Raw genomic sequence first — 23,982 nt, forward strand, 5'->3', positions numbered from 1 at the left:
AGAAACGAAAAAGAAATATGTCCACACCAACCTTAAATATGAAAGTTTAAAGCAGCATTATTTATAATAGCCAAAAGGTGGAAATAACCCAAATACAAATGGGTAAAAATAAAATGGAATATTAGCTATACAAAGAAATGAAGTGCTGATACCTGTTACAACACAGATGAACCTTGAAAACATTATGCTGAGTGAAGTCAGTCACAAAACACCAAACACACGATCAAATTCATATGAAATTCCAGACTAGGAAATCTATGATGACAGAAAGGAAATTAGTGGTTTGCTTAGGACTGGAGAAGGGTGGGGTGGGAAGATAGGATGGTGACAGCAAAAGAGTACAGGGTCTTTTCAGAGGTGATGAAAATGTTATAAAATTGACTGCTGATGATTGCACATATCTGTGAATATACTAAAAACCCTGAATTTTACTCTCTAATTGAATGAATTGTATGGTATGTAGATTATATCAAAATAAAACTATTAAAACATAATAACTCTTCAGATGATTGAGAATGGCCTGAAAATTTATTATAATTGCATATAGAACATACTCAGCTTTTTAAAAGATAAAATATGAAACTAATTAGAATTGCATTGGCCTCTTTGGCTTTAGAAAAATTGAGAAGAGATTACCTATTTATCATCTGCAGATTGGAGTTTAGACTATTTAAAACCATTAGGTGAAATCTTAAAAAAAAAAAAAAAAACCCTCTTTTTCAGAATTTAAAGGTCTTACTTCTCTTCAGTTTTGTAGTGCAAATGTGATGATTTTCACATCTCTTTCCATCTCTGCTTCAAGAGAGTTTTGTCATGACAAACTCCTACATGAAATTCTTTAATGACTTTCAGTTGTGCCCAGGATAAAAGCCAACTTCTGAATAACTCTTACTCATCTTTAGGAACTGACGTAGACAACTCTTGTTCTCTGTACCCATCTTGTTAGATGCCCCTCCTAGATGCTCCCCAGGGACATCATGCTTGTCACATTGAACTGTTATTTCCAGAAGATTAACTTTTTTAGTTCAGTGACTCTTCGGTTCATTATTTTATTCTCAGCATATATTGCAATACTTGTCACAAAATGTGTGCTTCATCAGTATTTGTGAATGAAGGAATAATTGTTGCAAAAGGCAATTTACTAGCTGATTGGGTAAAAATATGAGGATGGTAATTGCTCAACACAACACCAATTAAATGCATTTTTCTAGGCATGAAATTTAAAACTGTGCCTTTTCTGTATTTCTTATTGCATTTCTACCACAATGAAAACTAAAATACATAATTCATTTAACAAAATAGTCTCTATTCACATGGCTTGGTGAATGATGAAGAAAAAGAAATCCAGTCTATAAACCTGGACTGCAAGGCACCAGCTGTATGGAGAGGAATACAATTTCTAATGGCTTACAATGTGAAACATAAGTGAGATTTTTCCAGACTTGATTTTGTGAGCTCCTCTAGGAAGGATGCTTCATCTTTTTACCCCTGTTCTCTACCATGGGCCTGTATCTCTAATGGTGTGGAGGGGGAATAGAAAATGATAGAAAATAAAAGCAAAATCAAAGATCTACATCACCTTATGAATTGAGTTACAAATTCCAACTTTGTCCTTTGTAAAGTGGCAACTTTGAATTTTTTGGAGAAGAATTCCAGTTGTTTCTGTTGCTTAAACAATGCAGTTACTTGCCATATTTCCATTAAAGAATCAAAATATTGGGATATTATATAGCATAAGGATTTAGTCAAAACTCTAGTCCATATTTTTATAGTTATTAGTGATAATTTTTCTTTCTAATGCAAGCCTGAGAGATTATTTTAATTAGTATGGGAATTCTATCTCATATTCTTTATCATCCAGTCATTTGTGTGTGTGCACTAAATTGCTTTGTTTAATGGTTCATATTATTCTCCTGTTGTAATTTCATTATTCTAGTTTTACTAAGTTTATATTAATGAATTACATTGCTTTTATTCCCAAATTATTCTTTTTTTGTTGTTCATTGTTAAAGCAAAAAAAAAAAAAAGGCACTTTAAACGAACGACTGGTAATTTTAATGGTACATTTTTACTAGTTTCAATTTTAGTGATTGTTCATCAGAAAATGTAGGGTCAGATCATATTTCAGCAATCTCAGTCTTCTTCATTCAGCAGTTGGATTTTATGAATGGATGCATTTGAAAATTTTGTGTGTTTCTGATTTTCAGTCTCATCATAGCAGTTTTTCTCATTCTTTATTGCTTCTCCATCTAATTCAGGAAGTTGGGAGAAACACAATGGAATTGAAGTATTGTTTGAGGTTTCTTTTCAAGCTTCTGAAAAGTATGGCAATAAGTTCTGGGTAGTCAGTTGTTTATGATTTACTAAATTTTCTATCACCCCATTGTCACTACTATCTGCACATTTACCTGTCCAAAATCCTTGTCTTCATTTCTTCTCTATGTATGTGACCTCACTCATCAAGGTGACTTTTCTTCTCTAAGTCTGTGTATACTAAAGTACTTGGGAGAAAAGAAATAGGAAAATAATTTTGTCAAATGTAAAACATAACACAAAACATAATAGAGTAAAGATTTTAGGAGAAATATGGAGTTCCCGTCGTGGCTCAGTAGTTAACGAATCCAACCAGGAACGATGAGGTTGTGGGTTCAATCCCTGGCCTTGCTCAGTGGGTTAAGGATCCGGCGTTGCCGTGAGCTGTGGTGTAGATCAAAGATGCAGCTTGGATCCCATGTTGCTGTGGCTCTGGCGTAGGCCAGCGGCTACAGCTCCAATTCGACCCCTAGCCTGGGAACCTACATATGCCACGGGTGTGGGCCTAGAAAAGACAAAAAAAAAAAAAAAAAAAAAAAGACAAGATTTTAGGAAAAATATAAAACTGGAGAAGGTCTTCATGATTTAGGCCTTCACAGAGGCTTCTTAGAATTGCCATAAAACATAAGGCTGAAAAATTGGACTTAATCAGAATTTTTTAAAAATTTGCTCTGCAAAAGACCCTGTTAAGAGAATAAAAAGATGAGTTACAGATTGGGAGAAAATATTTGTAAAACACATATCTGACAAAAGAATGGTATCTAGAATATAAAAGAAATCTTAAAAAACTCAGCATTATTTAAGAAAAAACACATAGTCTAATTAGAAAATGTACAAAAGATATGAACAGAAATTTCACCAAGATGACATACGGATAGCAAATAAGCACAGGGGAAGTTGTTCAACACATTAGCCATCAGGGAAATTCAAATTAAAACCACAATGAGATATCATTGCACAACTATCAGAATGAATACAATAAAAATTTGCAAAAATGCAGAGAAACTGACTCACTCATATATTGCTGGTGAGTGTGTAAAATTGTACAGCCACCCCGGAATACACCTTGGCTGTTCCTTGTAAAACCATCAGACTACCCAGCAATTATAATCCTGGTCATGCCAAAATCTGTGTATCAATGTTCACTGCAGCTTTATTTGTAATAGAAAAAAAGTGGGAATAGCCCAGATACCCTTGAGCAGGTGAAATGCTGAACAAATCGTGGTACATACACACCATGGAATAAGACTCGGCAGTAAAAAAGGAAGAAACTACTAACAGATTCAACAACTTGGATATCTTCAGAAAATTATGCTCAGTAAAAGCCGCTAATGCCCAAAGGTTACATATTGTATGATTCCACTTATTAACAACCTTAAAATGACGCAATTATAAAAAATAGAGAACAAGTTAGATTGGCAGAGGTTTGGGATAGAGGTGGGAAGTGGTTTGGCAAATGGATGTGGTTTAAAAAGGCAATACCAGGTATCCTTGTAGCAATGGAAATGTGCAGTATCTTGACTGTGGCTGTGAATACACAAACCCATGCGTGTGATAAAGTTGTCCCGAACAAAATACACACACAAACCCACCTATACAAGTACAAGTGAAACTGCAGAAATCTGAATAAGATTGGTGGGCTATAGCTTTGTCAATATTACATAATATTATAATACAGTTTTGAAAGATGTTTCTGTTGGGGAATATGGTTAAATGGTTTGTGAAACATCTCTTTATTATTTCTTATGACTGCATATAAATCTACAATGATTGCAAAAAATTTCTTAAAAGTTTAATTAAAAATAAAGCAGGAGAGGAGTTCCCATCGTGGCTCAGCAGGTTAAGGACCCACCATTGTCTCTGTGAGGATGCAGCTTCAATCCCTGTCCTCACTTAGTGGGTTAAGGATCCAGTGTGGCCATGGCTGTGGCACCGGCCTCAGATGCAGCTCTGATTTGACTTGTGGCCCGGGAACTTCCACATGGCATAGATGTGGCTGTAAAAAGAAAATAATAATAATAAAGTGAAACAAAAGGAGAAATAACCATCCACTGAATACTTTATGGTGTCTGTATTTTTAAATTTCCGTTTTCCTGTTTATTTAGTACTTAGAACTTTAGAAAGATGGTTTAGCATTGTTTAGCATGTTATAGATAGATGGACCATTTTCATCCAGAAAATTCAAATGCTAGCAAATGAAGTCTAAATGAGTGAAATTTGTAGTCACTCCATGGCAGCAATGAAACAAATACCAGTTTTCTGCCTTCTTCTAGGCCACAAGGCATTTTGCATTGTAAATGCTGAAGCAGAATGGTAAGTTATTTCCTGGGAGTAAATTAAACCCCTCTAAGTACTTTGATGACCTGAAAGAAAGTCAATGCAGATAAACTCTTACTCCCAGAGTGGGGAAGCCTGGATCATCATTTCTGGCTCAAGAAAAGATAATCTTTAAGAAAAAAAAAAAAAAAAGACATTTGGTAAAACAGTTAGACCTAAAGGAAACCATAGAAATGATAGGATAGAATTAATTAAAAGAAAATTCTTTAAAATATAAATGTTTAGTCCAGTTATGATCCAAGCCTGGAAGTACAGTATTTGCAAATGTTGGGGAAAGAGAAATAAAAGGCTTAAACAGAGAGAAGTAGTCCAGGATAGCTGAAATTTAGTGTGTTCTAAAGAGGGGTGCTGAGAAATGATGCTGGTATCATCAAGTGGGGCGACTTTATGAAGGTCCTGCTGTGCAATCTGCACTTAAACACAAGGGAAATAGAAAGCTCTGAGAGAAGTGAGCATATATGCCTTTCAATATACCTCATTGTCATCTCTCAAGTACTCCTAAAAACCTCTGACCCTATAAGTAGCTCTTTCATAGAGCTTTTAGAATAGTCTATGAATGCATTTCAGTAGGTAAAACAACTAGTGAAGGACTTTGAGTGGATTCAGATGTCTCTGATATATTAAATGGCTCTAGAAAAGGCTTCCCTGATACCGTGATTGAAGAAAAATAAGTCACTAAGTTATATAGTATAATCCTATTCTTTGTAAAAACAATGAAAAACTGTAACCTATACATATTTCTATGTTAACATATTTTCAAAGGTAAAAGGAAGCATAAAAAAACCCAGCAGATTATTAGCAGTGATTCCATTAAGAGATTGGAAATCAAGGAGAGATGGCAAATTTTAGTTCAGCCGCATCAAAGTTACTGAGTAGTTGAATACATAAGCTTTACCTATTCAATTCAAAAGAGGGAAATACAAAAATTTAGTAAAAAAAAAAAAAATAGCACCACAATGCAAGAGAACTGTATTGCAAATTACAAATGCAAGACACATATGTATTTTTATTTTTTTATGTTTAGCACATACATTATTTTTTAATTCTTTTTTTTATTACTCAAATGAATTTATCACATCTGTAGTTGTATAATGATCATCACAATCCAGTTTCACAGGATTTCCATCCCACAGCCCAAGCACATCCCCCCGGCCCCCAAACTGTCTCCTCCAGAGACCATAAGGTTTTCAATATCTGTGGTTCTGCAAAGAAGTTCAGTCTGACCTTTTTTCAGATTCCACATGTCAGTGAAAGCATTGGATGTTGGTGTCTCATTGTCTGGCTGACTTCACACAGCGTGATAATTTCTAGGTTCATCCATGTTGCTAAAAATGCTGGTATCTCATTCCTTTTAATGGCTGAGTAATAGTCCATTGTGTATATGTACCACCTCTTCTTGATCCACTCCTCTGTCCATGGACATTGAGGTTGTTTCCATGTCTTAGCTAATGAAAAGAGTGTTGCAATGAACATCAGAGTACATGTGTCTTTGCGAGTCATGGTTTTCTCTGGATAGATGCCCAGGAGTGGCATTGCTGGGTCAAATGGTAGTTCTATGTTTAGTTTTCTGAGGCTTCTCCATACTGTTTTCCACAGTGGTTGCACCAATTTACAATCCCACCAACAGTGTCCTAGGGTTCCTTCTTCTCCACACCCTCTCCAGCACTTAATGATTGTAGACTTTTGGATGATGGCCATTCTGGCTGGTGTAAGGTGGTACCTCAGAGTGGTTTTGATTTGCATTTCTCTAATAATGAGTGATGTTGAATATCTTTTCATGTGCTTCTTGGCCACCCATATGTCTTCTTTGCAGAACTGTTTAGATCTTCTGCCCATTTTTTGATGGGGTTGTTTGCTTTTTTGGTATGGAGCTGCAGAAGGTGTTTATAAAGTTGGGAGATTAATCCCTTGTCCGCTGCTTCACTTGCAAAGATTTTCTCCCATTCTGTGGGTTGTCTTTTTGTTTTGTTTAGGGTTTCCTTTACTGGGCAGAAACTTTTCAGTTTGAATAGGTCCCATTTGTTCATTTTTGTTTTTATTGTCAATACTCTAAGAGGTGGATCTGAGAAGATGTTGCTGTTGTTTATGTCAGAGAGTGTGTGGCCTATGTTTTCCTCTAAGAGATTTATGGTATCTGATCTTATATCTAGGTCTTTAATCCATTTGGAGTTTATTTTTGTGTGAAGTGTTAGGGAGTGTTCTAATTTCATTCTTTTCCATGAGGCTGTCCAGTTTTCCCAGCACCGCTTATTGAACAAGCTGTCCTTTCTCCATTGTGTATTCTTGCCTCCTTTGGCATAGATGAGTTGGCTGTAGGTACGTGGGTTGAATTCTGGCCTTTCTATCCTGTTCCACTGATCTGTATTTCTGTCTTTGTGCCAGTACCATGTGGTTTTGATGACTGTTGCTTTGTAGGATAGTCTGAAGTCCGGGAGCCTGATTCCTCCAGCTCCATTTTTCTTTTTCAGGATGTCTTTGGCTATTCCGGGTCTTTTGTGCTTCCAAACAAACTTTAAATTATTTTGTTTGAGTTCTGTCAAAAATGTCCTTGGTCATTTGATAGGGATTGCATTGAATCTGTAGATTGCCTTAGGTAGTTTAGTCATTTTGATAAGATTGACTCTTCCAATCCAGGAGCATGGTATATCTTTCCATCTATTTGTGTCCTCTGTGATGTCTTTCATCAGTGTCTTATAGTTTTCAGAGTACAGGTCTTTTGCCTCTTTAGGTAGGTTTACTCCTAAGGTACTTTATTCTTTTGGATGCAATGGTAAACGGGATTGCTTCCCTAATTTCTCTTTCTGCTCTTTCATTGTTAGTGTAGAGAAATGCCATTGATTTCTGAGTGTTAGGTTTGTATCCTGCGACTCTGCCAAATTTGTGGATGAGCTCTAAGAGTTTTCTGGTAGAGTCTTTAGGGTTCTCTAGGTATAGTATCATGTCATCTGCAAATAGTGAGAGTTTTACTTCTTCCTTTCCAATTTGGAGTCCTTTTATTTCTTTTATTTCTCTGATTGCCGTGGCTAGGACTTCCAAGACTATGTCAAAGAGTAGTGGCAAGAGCAAACATCCTTGTCTTGTTCCTGATCTCAGCGGGAATTCTTTCAGCTTTTCGCCATTGAGAATGATGTACACTGTGGGTTTGTCATATATGGCCTTTATTATGTTCAGGTAGGTTCCCTCTATGCCGAATTTCTGAAGGGTTTTTTTTATCAGAAATGGGTGTTGGACTTTGTCAAAGGCTTTTTCCGTGTCTATTGAGAGGATCATATGGTTTTTATTCTTCAGTTTGCTAATGTGGTGTATCACACCGATGGACTTGTGGGTATTGAAGAACCCATGCATCCCTGGGATAAATCCCACGTGAGCATGATGTACAATCCTTTTAATGTATTGTTGGATGTGGTTTGCTAGTATTTTGTGGAGGATTTTTGCATCGATGTTCAGCAGTGAAATTGGCCCGTAGTTGTCTTTTTTGGTGGTATCTTTGTCTGGTTTTGGTATCAGGGTGATGGTGGCCTCACAGAATGAGTTTGGGAGAGTCCCTTCCTCTGCAATTTTTTGAAAGAGTTTCAGAAGGAGAGGTGTTAGCTCTTCTCTAAATGTTTGATAGAATTCGCCTGTGGAGCCATCTGGTCCTGGACTTTTGTTTGTTGGAAGTTTTTTACTCACAGTTTCAATTTCAGTTCTTGTGATTGGTCCATTCATCTTTTCTGTCTCATCTTGGTTTAGTCTTGGAAGATTGTACTTTTCTAAGAATTTGTCCATTTCTTCTCGGTTTTCCATTTTATTGGCGTGTAGTTGCATATAGTAGTCTCTTATGATCCTTTGTATTTCTGTGATGTCTGTTGTTCCTTCTCCTTTTTCATTTCTAATTGTATTGATGTGACTTCTGTCTCTTTTTTTCTTGATAAGTCTGGCTAAGTGTTTATCAATTTTGTTGATCTTTTCAAAGAACCAGCTTTTTGTTTCACTGATCTTTTCTGTGGCTTTCTTTGTTTCTACTTCATTAATTTCTGCTCTGATCTTTATGATTTCTTTCCTTCTACTAAACTTAGGTCTTGTCTGTTCTTCTCTCTTGAGCTGCTTTGGCTGTAAAGTTAGCTTGTTTATTTGAGCTTTTTCTTGTTTCCATCTGTTTTAATACATCATTCAGGGCCCGTGTTTTCTTATTGATTTTCTGTCTGGTTGATCTGTCCATTGCTGTAAGTGGGGTGTTAAAGTCCCCCACTATGATTGTGTTATTGTCAATCTGTCCTTTTAAGGTTGTTGGCAGTTGCCTTATATATTGTGGTGAACCTGTGTTGGGTGCGTAGATATTTAAAATTGTTATATCTTCTTCTTGGATTGATCCTTTGATCATTATGGAGTGACCTTCCTTGTCCCTTAAAATATTCTTCATTTTGAAGTCTATTTTGTCTGATATGCATATGGCTCCTCCAGCTTTCTTTTGATCCCCATTTGCATGAACTATTTTCTTCCATCCTCTCACTTTCAACTTGTATGTGTCCCTAGAAGTGAAGTGGGTCTCCTGAAGACAGCATATGTATGGGTCTTGTTTTTGTATCCATTCAGCCAGTCTATGTCTTTTGGTTGGGGCGTTTAGTCCATTTACATTTAAGGTAAGTACTGATATGTATGTTCTTATTGCCATTTTATGAGTTGCTTTGGATTTGTTTTTGTTGCTCTTTTTTCTTCCCTTCTTCTCTGGTTCTCTCCTCTTCTGGTTTGATGACTGTCTTTCGTGTTGGTTTTTCTTTGTTTGTGTATCAATTGTAGATTTTTGGTTTGCAGGTATTCTGAAGTTTTGATGTAAGAGTCTATATGTATATGAGATTGTTTTAAGTTGTTGGTCTCTTAATTGCAAGTTCACCTCCAGGGTCCTGCATTCGTTCCCACCTCTTCTCATGATGTCTGATTTTGGTGGTATAACTGCGCATGGATGGTTTTGTATCTTTACTGTATATATACCTTTATGGGTGAGCCTTGTCATTTGTGGAATTTTTGTTTCCTGTGGCTGTCTTTCCTTTTCTGCCTAGAGAAGTTCCTTTAGTATTTGTGGTAAGGCTGGTTTAGTGTTGCTGAATTCTCTCAGCTTTTGCTTATCTGTGAAGCTGCTGATTTCTCCTTCAAATCTGAAAGAGAGCCTTGCTGGGTCAAGTAATCTTGGGTTGGAGGTTTTTTCCTTTCATCACGCTAAGTGTATCATGCCACTCCCTTCTGGCCTGCAGAGCTTCTGCTGAAAAATCTGCGGATAACCTTATCGGGGTTCCCTTGTATGTTATCTGTTTCTTTGCCCGAGCTGCTTTCAAGATTTTGTCTTTAATTTTGGTCAGTTTGATTAATGTGTGTCTCGGTGTATTCCTCCTTGGGTTTATTTTATAGGGTACTCGTTGTGCTTCCTGGATTTGAGTGAGTGGTTCCTTTGCCATGTGAGGGAAGTTTTCGGCTGTTATCCCTTGGAATATGTTTTCTGTCCCCTTCTCTCTCTCTTCTCCTTCTGGCACCCCTATAATACAGATGTTGGTGCGTTTCACGTTGTCCCAGGTTTCTCTGAGACTCTCCTCATTTGTCTTCAGTCTTTCTTCTCTTTTCTGTTCCGCATCCGTAATTTCTGCTACCCCGTCCTCCACATTGCTTATTTCCTCTTCTGCCTCCTGTATTCTGCTGTGAGCTGCTTCTAGTGGATTTTTTTATTTCCATGATTGTCTTCTGCATCTCTTCTTGTTTCAGTTTTATATCTTGTATCTCTTTGCTCAGTGTTTCCTGAAAGTTATCCCTCTTTGCCTCCAGTTTATTTCCAATGTCTTGCATTATCTTCATCATCAAGAGTCTACATTCTTTTTCCTGGATGCTGAGAATCTCCTCATCACTTCGCTGATTTTCTGGGGTTTTTCCTTTCTCCTTCATCTGAGTTACAGCTCTCTGTCTTTTCATTTTGATAGGTATATGGAGTGGTGACGTTTTTGTAATTAATAGAGTTGTAGCCTCTCTTACTTCTGGTGTCTTCCCCCCTTGTGGCTGAAGTCTTTATGGGGGCTTGCTCTAGGCTTTCTGATTGGAGGGGCTGATGTCTGCCCACTGGTAGGTGAAGCTGATTCTAATCCCTCTGTTGGTTGGCTTTAGTCTCTAGATTGGATTAGAGGTAGCTGTGTGCCTGAGGGGTCTTTAGGCAACCTGTTTACTGAGGGGTGGAGTGTGATCCCACCTGAATTGTTGTTTGCCCTGGGGCTTCTCAGTTCTGACTGCCGGGTGGTGGTGGGGGGGGGCAGATTTTCCTAAAATGGCCACCTCCAGAGAAAGACACACTGCTGAATATTCCGGAGAGCTTTGCTTCCAATGACCTTTCCCCACAATAAGCCACATTCACCCCTGTTTTCCCAGGATGTCTTCCAAGAACTGCAGTCAGGTTTGACCCAGATTCCTATGGAGACTTTGCTTTGCCCTGGGACCCAGTGCTCGGAAATGTTGTGTGTGCCTTTTAAGGATTGTGTCTCCATTTGCCCCAGTCCCGTGGAGCTCCTGTGTACAGCTCCACTGGCTTCAATGCCAGATGCTCCAGGGGCTCTTTCTCCCAGTGCCAGATCCCCACACGTGGGAGTTTGATGTATGGCTCAGAATTCTCACTCCTGTAGGTGAGTCTCTGTGAACCAGTTAGTTTCCAGTCTGTGAGGCTTTCCACCCTAGAGGTATGGGGTTGTTTATATTGTGTAATCGCCCCTCCTACCTCTTGATGTGGCCTCCCCTTTTTCTTCTGGAGTAGGATATCTTTTTTAAGATTTCCAGTCCATTTGGTGGGACACTTATGTATTTTTAAATGTTCTTGTTATTTCATTGAAAAGTTAAAAGAAACTGGAAACTAACATAATTAGTATATTTTAATCCATCGCATGCAAATTACTATCATCTCAACATGTAATCAGTATTAATATTAATAAGATTTTATGTTGTTTTTGTACCACATCTTTGAAATCTTTGTGTGTTTTACACTTATAGGCACATTTCAAGTGCTTAGTAACCATATGTGGATAGTAGCTACCATACCTGGATGGCAGGTCTAATGGAAACTGATAGTTTTGCTACTTGTAAGTTTGTTTGTCAGCTCGCATGCTGATAGCATGGCCATATCTAGCCTTGGTCCCATGGTCTCGGTCTTAGTTCCGCTTCATGTTTTCCAGCTGTATTATTTTTCAGTTAAGAAGCTTTAATATTAGTGCATTTTATTATCACCAGTATGCATATAGAATTGTGAAAATCTACAGGTCGAAGTGAAAATAATGAACAGTGTATTTTTAGAGAACAGTAGGATATCAGCTTTTAGAAAAATGTGTGAACACAAGTTAGTAGAGAAAAAGGTCATATGATATTAATTCTAAAGTTTAGCAGTGGAAAACTTAAACAACTATCAATATTTTCTTCTGAAGAAGAGGGCAAGGAAGACAAAATTCCACAAAAATAAAAATTCATTAGCCAAGACTTTTATGACCAGATGTCTTCTCAGAATATCTGGATGAAGAGTTTTTTCTTTAAGCTCTAACTCAACCACTGAATAGCTGGGCAAGTTTGGAAAATCACCATACATGCCCTGAGCCTTAATTTCTCCAGTTATGTATGGAGAACTTTATTTAATACGGTTTTCAATTTTTTAAAAAAAGTCATGTGATGGCCCTACATAAATAAAATGTACTATAGTATATTGTAAAGTAATTACAATAATATTTTTAAAGTTAAATTTAGGTAACTGGTAACTATATTAAATTTCTAAATTCCACGGTTACTGGAAGGTTTGAAATTTGGAGAATTTAAGCCAAGAAAGAAACATAATAAAGCTAAGCTGAATAAATTATTTTCAAAATTGTAAAATATATTAATGAATTTGGCTTTTTAAAAGTTTGAGTCATTGTAAATATATTGATAGGGACATATGGATGGGTTTTGCCAGGCTGATTTTTAGGGGTACTACCTAAACTGTTTAATCCGGCAGATGTCTAAACTTTAGAAGGTTCTGTTGCAAATACAATGCACAAATAACTGAAAATGGGAGTTCCTGTTTGGTAGAGCAGAAAGGAGTCCAACTAGTATCCATGATGATGCGGATTTGATCCCTGACCTCACTCAGTCGCTTAAGGATCTGGCGTTGCTGTGCGCTGTGGTGTAGATGATCACAGACGTGGCTTGGATCCCATGTTGCTGTGGCTGTGGCCGTGGTATAGGCCAGCAGCCACAGCTCTGATTCGACCCCTAGCCTGGGAACTTCCCTATAATGCGGGTGTGGCCCGAAAAAACCCCACACGCAAATAAATGAGAATGAATGGATTTCAATACTTGATGTCTGGTCTTCCACCAAAAGTCAAAAGTCATGGGACTGGACAGCCATTCACTCAATTAGATCACAGAATTATCAAGGATTATGAATAGTAGAAAAGTGTATTTTGATGTCACTGGTTACCCATGTTCCTTCTATCTTGGCTGAAAAATTGACTACTTCTTTGAGAATAATATATGTTTACTACCCTTGTCACCAAAGTTTTCTTTACACTCCAGTAGTTACCCAAGAAATTTCTTTGTTTGGGTTTGTATGCTTGGTTACTGAAGTATGTCAAGTTGCCATCCAGGTCAAGGCAAGAAAATGAGTATGCTTTTGCAGTATTTTAATTGCCAGCCCATAAATAAAATATCTAAGAAATTTTGATATACAAATATCCAACTTATGAAACAGTTACAGTTTGAGGAAGATTATTACTTTAAAAAATAATTCATCATTTTACAAAATAATTCACCACCATTTTTTTTTACATAGCTTGTTCCTTTCTGAAGTTAATAGATTTATTTACACAGATATTTCTAGGAATACATCTATCACAAATGGCAAGGTGCATCTTTATAGCATTCTTTCTTGTAAATGGGTTTTCTAAAACACATTTATGATAAGTGAAGGGCTATGAATTGAACATAATTCTATTAAAGTTATGCTGAATTTTCTAGACCCTCTCCCACCCAATCATGGCAATATATAAGTAAAATGAGCAACAACAAGATTAAGAGGGCTTGAAACACAAGCAACATTATACACATCAAAATGTGGGGTCAAATCTCTTTCTGGTGTTAAGGGATTTCTGTAGATAGCAATATGAATAAAAATGGAAATAAATCCCAAATTACTCATTTAAAAACTTCAAAAATCATCCTTTTACTTTGCAAACCTGCTCTTGTTTTATGTTTTCTTATTCTTTCCTCACTGTTCCTCTTCATTAATGCTACCTAATAGCACTGCATGTTTGGAAGTATATCTAATACAAGCGATATCCAATATTTTGTTTAAATAAATGCCTCTGTCAGTGACCTCTGAGGCTTGTTAGAAAACATCATGTCCAGACATTGAAAGGCAGGGTGTTACCTGCTCCGAAGACACCCTCAGTATAACCATGTTCACCTGTAAAACACCAGCACCCTAACCTCTGACAAAAAGAAGCTACTACTGGGTAAGGGGGGGGGTGCTTTTACTGTTGGTGGTGGTATTGGAAGAAACAGGGGAAATCTGAAATTCAGTTTCTGGTAAAGCATGTATCTTAGCAATATATATGATCTTCGCCGTGGGGGAAACACACACACACACAACTGAAGAGGCAAAAAAGGAATCAAGCATTGAGCATTGTACTGCATTTCCCCTCTACTGTATGTGTGACTGAGAACAGCTTGCATACTCCACCATCTCCCAGTGACTCTTAACATATGTCACATCAAGGTGTTCCTAAACCAGTAAGAACGTTAGTTAGGCTTACTGTGTTTCTCTAAACTTCTGCCCCCTTCCTAAATTCCTAGGACAAAATCCAGATTTAGGAATGAGCAGTATCTCAGTGATTCTGGCTTTCTCAAAAACTAAAATCTAATATTTCGAATTGAATTCTGATATCCCATAACATAGGCATTTAAAGAAATCTGTTAACCTCTATAATATAAAGAATCACATCCATTCCATCTTTAATTTTGCGTGTTCCTTTTGCTTTACAAGAAGGAACACAAATGTTTGGAGTTCATTCTCTCTCAAACTATAGCACATTTCAGAAGCGGTGATAGTGACCCCTCTATGTGCACATTGTTTTTTGTTGGTCGTTGAGGTGCAGTGCAGTAAAGTGGGTAAGGGCATGGCCTTGAAGGACTCATCACTGCTTCATCACTAGCTGTGAACCTCACCTCAGGCCTTGCCTCAACTTCCTCGCCTGAAGAAGTGGGGGTGAGGATGGTGGCTACTTAAGCAGAGTGTTGTGAGCCGTACAAGTGTGTTAGTACACATGTAGCATATGAAACAGTGGCTGGCACTGCTACTGCTTAGTTCTTATCTTTGATGCATGGTAATCAGAAACTGCGCTTTGTAATACTATGCAGTTTTCAGTCAATGCTAAGTCACATACAATTTGTCTAGTCCATTTGTCCATGGAAGTAATTTTCTTTTTTTTTTCTTTCTTTTTTTTTTTTTTTTTTGTCTTTTTAGGGCCACACCCGTGGCATATGGAGGTTCCCAGCCTAGGGGTCAAATCAGAGCTGTAGCCACTGGCCTACACCATGGCCATAGCAACGAGGGATATGAGACGTGTCTGCAACCTATACCACAGCTCGCAGCAACGCTAGATCCTTAACCCACTGAGCGAGGCCAGGGATTGAACCTGTATCCTCATGGGTGTTAGTCAGGTTCGTTTCCACTGTGCCACTATGGGAACCCCCATGGAAGTAATTTCTTGAGTAAAACGAACTCGGCATGTTTCTAGTGATTTGAAATAAATGCTGATTGCCTGTGGTGAAGAAACTTCTATGTCCATGGCAGCTTAGATAGACAGAGTTATATAATTTAAATTTTAAGAAGTTGCCAGTACCTTTTTTACATCAGGTGAAAATGTTTCCTTTTTAGTAGTGCAGTGAATGAGTATAATAGAAGCTAAATTACCTTGTAAACAATAGAAGAAAAAGGCAATTAAGAATTTGTCATATGGGGAAAACTATATCTACACCAACTGCTAAAATTAATAATGATATTTGAGTGATTTTAATTCAAAGAAATATATACCAGTCACTGGGGGAGAGAAGAGGAAACTATAAGGTTTTTTGTACTTCATTTAAATTACAACAACATTGCACTGACTGAAAATAGAATTTAACTTTGCCTAGTTTTAGATTGTTAGAATGAATTCATTTTCATCTGGGTATTATGAACATGCAATCATCTCTCTTTAAGGTACTTAAACTAGTCTAATTTATTGTTATTTTTTCCTGTCACTGAGAACTTTTGCCACATTTTTGAAATTCCCATATTCACAAAGCCTCATCCTGATTTGTAAATGAATCTGAAAAAGGTCACTTAAAAAGAACTTAAAAATTTTTTGGACAAAATTTCATTAAAATCATCAATTATCAACGTTTATTAAGACAAACATTTCTTTTACTTACTGAAAGGAATAACTGGGCAACCTAAAACTCTGGAAAGTACACCTGACTTTCATTTTAAGTGTTTTACCTTGAATCAGTGAGAAGGAGGTTTGTTTGCTTTAATTGTATATGATAATTATTTACATGTTCTTAAGAAATAATTGGATATTTGTGTTTTAAAGCCAAACCATAGGGCTGAGTGAAAAGTCCTTACTGAGTAACCATCTATACAGATCCTAAAAAATTATGAAAAGCTCTAATATTTCAGCTACACTCTTTTTGCATATAAAAATATCTATTATAGGAGTCACCTACCACATGTATTAAGTTGCATTTGTTTTCATTGAAAAAGAGAGCTAAAAATTTCCTGTGGGATATTGGAACAATACAAGAATACAAGGTGCATTTATTTCTTTACAATGACAACAGAAAAAATTGTGAAACAAATTGTGAAAGCAAAAGCAGGCTACAAAACAAGGGTTTTTGATAGCTTTTGCCTTATTTAAATGTTACAGGTTAATATGCCACAGGTGATAAATGCTATAAAGTGTAAGTTAGCATTGGCTAATCAACGTTTAAACATCTCCCCCCACCCAGAGCACTACAGAAAATGTGTGTTATGGATGCTAAACACTTCCTCCTTCCAGCATCACAGTCTTGTGGTCACGTAATCTTCGTGGGTGACCGTGTCTGAGAGGTTTGCATCATAGTCTAGACTAGAGTCCTCTTCCTTTGTATGTTTCTCCTTTGGTATGATTGGAACAGTGTCCTCCACCACCACCTTCTCCGACTTGAAGGCGCACACTCTCTTGCCCACTTGTAAACTCAGGGAGTCTGTATTTCTTTCCCGATGATCTACTAATATACATTGTTCGCTGAGACCCGGGATGTTCAAGTCACCCCTTGAAGCTAATCCTCGAGATTCCAATTGGACGTTTCTCTCCAGGGGTCCTTCAGCTTGCTGACGAGCCACCTCTTCTGAAACAGAGAAGATTTGGTTTGCATTTTGCTCAGCAGCATGTTGTTTTGATCGTCTGTGAAATAAGCTGAAGTGTTTGATATCGGTCACAAAATTCACTTTCCTCTGCTTCTCCCTCGGGGGTTCCTGCATCAACAGGGCAGACCCGTTGCTGATGTTATGTCTCTCGGAAGCAATAGCTGCAGATCGCGGGTGAATCAGGGTGGTCAAGTCGAAAAGGCTGAAGTTCTTTTTCCTGTCCTTGCTGCCGCCTTCGTTATCACTCTTTTCATCCGAGTCCACTGAGTTAGAGGACTCCTTTGTGCCCTGAGCAGACTGTACAGTAGAAAGCTTGCTACCTCTCAGCAACCCCAGGACTTCAAAGCGGAAGCTCGAAATGTCCTGCTTCAGTTCCTAAGTGAAATTTCAAATGACAAAAAGAGTTTCTGACCTAAACGAATAAACATCAGCAAGCATCATTTGTTCATTTTATATATGGGTCAGACATGTCTTCAGTCATTTTTTGAGAGCTGTGGTTAGGTTTAGAATTGTCAGTTCAACTACATCCAAAAAAATCAGAATACACATTCTTTTCAAGTGCACGTGGAACATTCTCAAGAATCGACCACATATTGGGACACAAAGCTAACCTCAACAAATTTAACAGCACAGAAATTATTTCAAGTATCTTCTCTGACCACAATGGCATGAAACTAGAAATCAACCACAGGAAAAGAAATGAGGAAAAACCTACTACATGGAGACTAAACAACATGCTACTAAAAAACCAGTGGGTCCATGAGGAAATCAAGAAGGAAATTAAAAAATACCTGGAGACAAATGATAATGAAGACACAACCTCTCAAAAATCTATGGGACGCTACAAAAGCAGTGCTCAGAGGGAAATTCATAGCAATGTAGGCCTTCTTCAAAAAAGAAGAAATCTCAAATTGACAACTACACCCTCTACCTACACGAATTTTGAAAAGAAGAACAAAAGAGACCTAAAGTCAGCAGAAGGAAGGAAATTATAAAGATCCAAGAGGAAATCAATAAAATAGAGATTCAAAAAACAATAGAGAAAATTAATAAAACCAAGAGCCAATTCTTTGAAAAGGTAAACAAAATTGACAAACCCCTGGCTAGACTCACTAAGAGGAGGAGAGAAAGAACCCAAATAAACAAAATTAGAAATGAAAAAGGAGAAATCACAATGGATACTGCAGAAATACAAAAAAAAAAAACCCAGTAAGAATACCATGAACAACTATATGCCAATAAATTTGACAATCTGGAAGAAATGGACAACATTCTGCAATTTTATACCCTGCCAAAACTGAATCAGGAAGAAACAGACCAACTGGACAGACTGATCACTAGAAATGAAATTGAAGATGTCATAAAAACACTCCCTACAAATGAAAGTCCAGGACCAGATGGCTTCACAGGCAAATTCTACCAAACATATAAAGAGGATCTGGTGCCCATCCTCCTTAGACTTTCTCAAAAGGTTGAAGAAGAAGAAACACTCCCAAAGACATTCTATGATGCCACCATCACCCTAATTCCAAAACCAGACAAAGATACCACCAAAAGAGAAAACTATTGGCCAATATCTTTGATGAATTTAGACACAAAAACTCTCAACAAAATCTTAGCCAACCAAATCCAACAACATATCTAAAAGATCATACACCATGACCGGGTAGGGTTCATCCCAGGTTCACAAGGATGGTTCGACATATGCAAATCAATCAACGTCATACACCACATTAACAAAAGAAGAGTCAAAAACCATATTATCATCTCAGTAGATGCAGAAAAAGCATTTGACAAAGTCCAACATCCATTCATGATCAAAACTCTCGCCAAAGTGGGTATAGAGGCAACATTCCTGAACATAATCAAAGCTATTTATGACAAACCCACAGCAAATAGAATACTCACCAGAGAAAAGCTGAAAGCCTTCTCACTCAAATCTGGAACAAGACAGGGATGCCCACTCTCACTACTGCTATTCAACATAGTTTTGGAAGTCCTAGCCACAGCAAGTAAACAACCAAAAGCAATAAAATGCATCCAAATAGGAAGAGAAGAGATAAAACTGTCACTGTATGCAGATGGCATGATACTATACATAGCAAACCCTGAGGACTCAACCCCAAAACCACTTGAACTGATTAATAAATTCAGCAAAGTAGCAGCATATAAGATTAGCATTCAGAAATCAGTCGCATTTCTGAATACCAACAATGAAATATTAGAAAAAGAATACAAAAATACAATACCTTTTAAAATTGCACCTCAAAAAATCAACTACCTCGGAATACACCTGACCCAAGGAGGTAAGGGACTTATATGCCAAGAACTATAAAACTTTAATTGAAGGAACTAAAGATGTAAAGAAATGGAAAGACATTCCATGTTCATGGATTGGAAAAATCAATATTTAAAAACGGCCATACTACCCAAAGCAATCTACAGATTCAATGCAATCCCTATCAAATTACCCATGACATTTTTCACAGAACTAGAACAAACAATCCAAAAATGTATATGGAACCACAAAAGACCTAGGATTACCAAAGCAATCCTGAGAAACAAAAACCAAGCAGGGGGCATAACTCTCCCAGACTTCAAGCAACATTACAAAGCCACAGTCATCAAAACAGTGTGGTACTGGTATCAAAACAGACAGACAGACCAATGGAACAGAATAGAGAACCCAGAAATAAACCTTGACACCTATGGTCAATTAATCTTTGACAAGGGAGGAAAGAACATAAAAGGGGGAAAAACAAAGTCTGTTTTGTAAGCATTGCTGGGAAATCTGGACAGCTGCATGCAAAGCAATGAAATTACACCCTCACACCATGCACGAAAATAAACTCAAAATGGCTGAAAGACTTAAACATAAGACAGGACACCATCAAACTCCTAGAAGAGAACATAGGCAAAACACTCTCTGACATCAACCTCATGAATATTTCCTCAGGTCAGTCTCCCAAAGCAACAGAAATAAGAGCAAAAATAAACCAATGGGACCTCATCAAACTGAAAAGCTTTTGCACAGCAAAGGAAACCCAAAAGAAAACAAAAAGACAACTTACAGAATGGGAGAAAATAGTTTCAAATGATGCAATGGACAAGGGCTTAATCTCTAGAATATATAAGCAACTTATACAACTCAACAGCAAAAAAGCCAATCACCCAATGGAAAAATGGGCAAAAGACCTGAATAGACTGTTCTCCAAGGAAGATAATACAGATGGCCAGAAAACACATGAAAAAATGCTCAACATCACTGATTATAAGAGAAATGCAAATCAAAACTACCATGAGGTATCACCTCACACCAGTCAGAATGGCCATCATTAATAAGTCCACAAATAGCAAGTGCTGGAGGGGGTGTGGAGAAAAGGGAACCCTCCTGCACTGTTGGTGAGAATGTAAACTGGTACAGCCACTATGGAGAACAGTTTGAAGATACCTTAGAAATCTATACATAGAACTTCCATATGACCCTGCAATCCCACTCTTGGGCATATATCGGGACAAAGCTCTACTTAAAAGAGGCACATGCACCCACATGTTCACTGCAGCACTATTCACAATAGCCAAGACATGGAAACAACCCAAATGTCCCTCGACAGATGATTGGATTAGAAAGATGTGGTGTATATATACACAATGGAATACTACTCAGCCATAAGAAGAATGACATAATGCCATCTGCAGCAACATGGATGGAACTACAGACTCTCATACTGAGTGAAATGAGTCGGAAAGACAAAAGACAGATACCATATGATATCACTTATAACTGAAAAGAAAATCATGGACTTGGAGAATAGACTTGTGGCTGCCGGGGGGGAGAGGGAGGGAGTGGCAGGGATAGGGAGCTTGGGGTTATCAGATACAACTTGGAATGGATTTACAAGGAGATCCTGCTGAGTAGCATCGAGAACTATGTCTAGATACTTATATCACAACAGAACAAAGTTAGGGAAAAAAATGTATACACGTAAGAGTAACTTGGTCCCCATGCTGTATAGTGGAAAAAAAAATTAAAATTAAAAAAAAAAACAATTGTCAGTTCTCTCAAGAACACTTGGATCTCTTTGATGTCTCCCAGTTTCACTATTGGAATTCTTTAGTAACAAAGAGACTTCCTAGGGTTGATGTAAAAAGAAACAGGAAGTGTCTTCTCTTCTGCCACTGGGTAGTGGAGTATGCTGGGTTTCTTTGGGATAACAGTGTCAAACACTTTCTCTCCAAGATATTCACATGCTTTCAGTTATCTCATATGTTCTCAGGATTGCATTTTTTAAAAGAGATGTTTAATATGGGGACATTTTGCTGTCCAAAGGGATATCAAACAAAATAATGAAATAACTAATGGAAGTCTACCCTTCCAAGACTTGGCAGTTACTTTCAATTGTTTATTTCCTTGGAGGGTGATTTTATCCCAACATGTTGGGTCAGTCAGAAGATCCTGGGAAGCGATTCACAATAGACAATATATCCTAGATTGATCCTTTTATCTTTTTGGACAACTGAATTCTCAGTCCTAACCTGATGGTGGCTTTTGTGGTAGTCATCTCCTCCAAGCGATCTCCCAAAGCATCATGAATCATCTAATTCCAAAATGAATATTGTGGCTGCAAAGAAAATTTTGCATCCTAGCCAACTTTCAATCTGTGCTTAAAGTTTTAAGCAATTTATCCCTCTTCTTACCTAGCTTGCTACTTATGGTTAATCTCTCCCGCCTGTAGTTTTTCTTTGTCAAAGATCTCCCGTAGGGTTTTTAATTTGTTTGTTTTTGCCTTTCAGGTCTTACTGACTTTAGTCAGTCTTCCAAAATCTCTAAAAACTCATGTAAAATAACAAAGGTATTCTATACACATGATATGAGGAAATACATATTTCCGGTATTCCATCTATCTCCTCTAATAGAATTAAAAAAGAAAAGAACAACTCAGGAAGAAAAGCTATATTTATAAGTTACAGTTAAGCTTAACCTTAACTCTCCTGCTGCCAAAGCTGTGCAGAACAAAGAGAATGTTTTTCTGTTTTTCAGCACATTGGTTCAGGTTTAGAAATCAGACTGAAATTTCAAAAACTAAGGTATACTCAGCAGACTGTGTCTGGGATCAGGAATCAGAATGCCACAAGGTGTTAGGACTTTCTCTGTCTCCAAATAAGTTCCCTTCTATCTTTCAGATTAAGTTTATTTGAAAACAGTGCACTTTGAAAAGAAACTTCACTTTTGAAAATGTATAATTCAATAGGGCTTTCATTGAAAAAGCAGAAGACACACAGGCTTGCTGGGAACACATGGTGGAGTTTTCAGCTCTGATTTTAAACTGCTGAACCCAGTTCCATGCTCTGTGAATTTTCTTTTGGTGTCAAAGATGGAAGTGGTTACCTTAAAGTTCTCCTCAGTCAGGCCTTCTTCAGTTTTGGCGTCTCTGATCATAGCGGCCACATATCGCTTGACCAGGTTCCTCATGACTTCCTGAGGCGTTTAAAAGCAACAGAATTGATATTCAGTGCATAAATATGATTTATCTCTTGAATCAGTTCTAAAGAAGGGGGTGTGTTTTATTTTAATGCAAGTTTCAAGATAGAAGAATAACTTACTTGATATTGGTGGTGTCTTCTCAGATTATCAGCAGCTCGCCTCTGAAAAGGAAAGGGATGTTTACTTCTCGGTTAGAATGATATTTTACTATTCTGTAAAATAATTCCATGTTCTTTTAATCAGGAGTAATATTTTCCCCATTTCTCCAAATTTTACTGGACCAAAGACAATAAGAGAGAGTACTTCACATAAATCAAAAGAATGAATGAACCAAAAACAACAAAATTCAGGGTTATAATTCCTGTGGCATTTAATACATAAAATAAGTTAATGAGGGCAAGATTGTTCTTGTAATATAAATAGAGAATTATGCAATCTTAGTATGTATCTCAAATCACTTGAAGTGATGCTAAGAGACACAGATGGGAGGTATCAAATACAAGAATAAACTCCAAATAAAAATAAAAAGTTGATGGAACAAAAATCTAGCATTATAACAATCTGAAAGTCTTCATAAATATGAACATAGCAACATTAAGAATTTAGCCAGGATACGCAACATGTAATCAGGAACACTATTAGACAACAAACTCCCCAACACTTAATTTCAAGCAGATGTACATTAAGAGAAGATTGCTCTTTTAATTAGATAGTTGAATTTAACAAAATAAAGTAAAAGATTCTGCTCAAAGATAGGGTTCATTAAATTTTTAAAAAATAAATATGAGTCTCAGCTATGATTTTGAAGAGATTGAACTGTTTGGGAGCAGAGCTAGGTTTAGCACAGAGCAGTGATTACGGAATGCTAAATGGAGAAATATTTTTAATAACTGAAAAAGTCTATTATAAATTGAGTTAAATAATAAATGACAAATTTCATATTTGCAAATTTCACTAGTATTCTAAAGATACTAGGAAAATATCATAATATCAATTTTATGAATGTTGAATAAATAGTATTGATTCTAAAGGAAGAAAACTGGCCAATGTAATCTAAAAAAACATAGAAACAAACTAAATTTCTATTAAAAAGGAATGAATTGGAGGATGGACGGTCCAGGCTGGGCCAGAGACTCTGCCTCATGGGGGAGGGGGTGGGGGCCCTTGAGTGAGGCTGTGTGCCCAGCCCGGTGGCCTACAATAGCTTGGCTGAGGCTGAGGCAGGGCCGGGTCGTGGCTGCAGCCGGAGACCCAGGTGTAGGTAGCACCATAGATGCCCCCTCAAGTTTTCCCCCGACACCACCCCCAGCTTGTCCATCGCGCCTCCCCCTTGCCTCCCTCAGCAGCTCCACCATCCTACTTGACAGACACTTTCCCTCAGACTCTTACCCCCTCTTTTGCAGAGCCCCTCAAAGAACTCTATGTCTCT

At 37.4% G+C, this 23,982-nt stretch overlaps 1 protein-coding gene and 1 long non-coding RNA gene across 5 annotated transcripts in view; one reads left to right on the top strand and one right to left on the bottom strand.

The window, feature by feature from the left end:
* The window catches only part of LOC102166397, a 69,948-nt gene that overhangs the window by 31,100 nt on the left and 14,866 nt on the right, over window positions 1-23,982 (top strand). The gene's annotated exons all lie outside the window — the stretch shown is intronic.
* The window catches only part of TRPC4 (transient receptor potential cation channel subfamily C member 4), a 218,714-nt gene continuing 211,184 nt past the window's right edge, over window positions 16,453-23,982 (bottom strand). For 3 of the 4 annotated variants that reach the window (XM_021065112.1, XM_021065111.1, XM_021065110.1), the window contains exons 9-11: window positions 22,673-22,714; window positions 22,458-22,547; window positions 16,453-17,443 (exon numbers count right to left, since the gene is read on the bottom strand). In XM_021065112.1, the coding sequence (XP_020920771.1) occupies window positions 16,721-17,443; window positions 22,458-22,547; window positions 22,673-22,714 (855 nt within the window). In that variant the 3' untranslated portion in view covers window positions 16,453-16,720. 4 annotated transcript variants of the gene reach the window in all.

The sequence above is a fragment of the Sus scrofa genome, chromosome 11 (genome assembly GCF_000003025.6).
Source record: "Sus scrofa isolate TJ Tabasco breed Duroc chromosome 11, Sscrofa11.1, whole genome shotgun sequence".
In the NCBI taxonomy this organism is placed as follows: Eukaryota; Metazoa; Chordata; class Mammalia; order Artiodactyla; family Suidae; genus Sus; species Sus scrofa.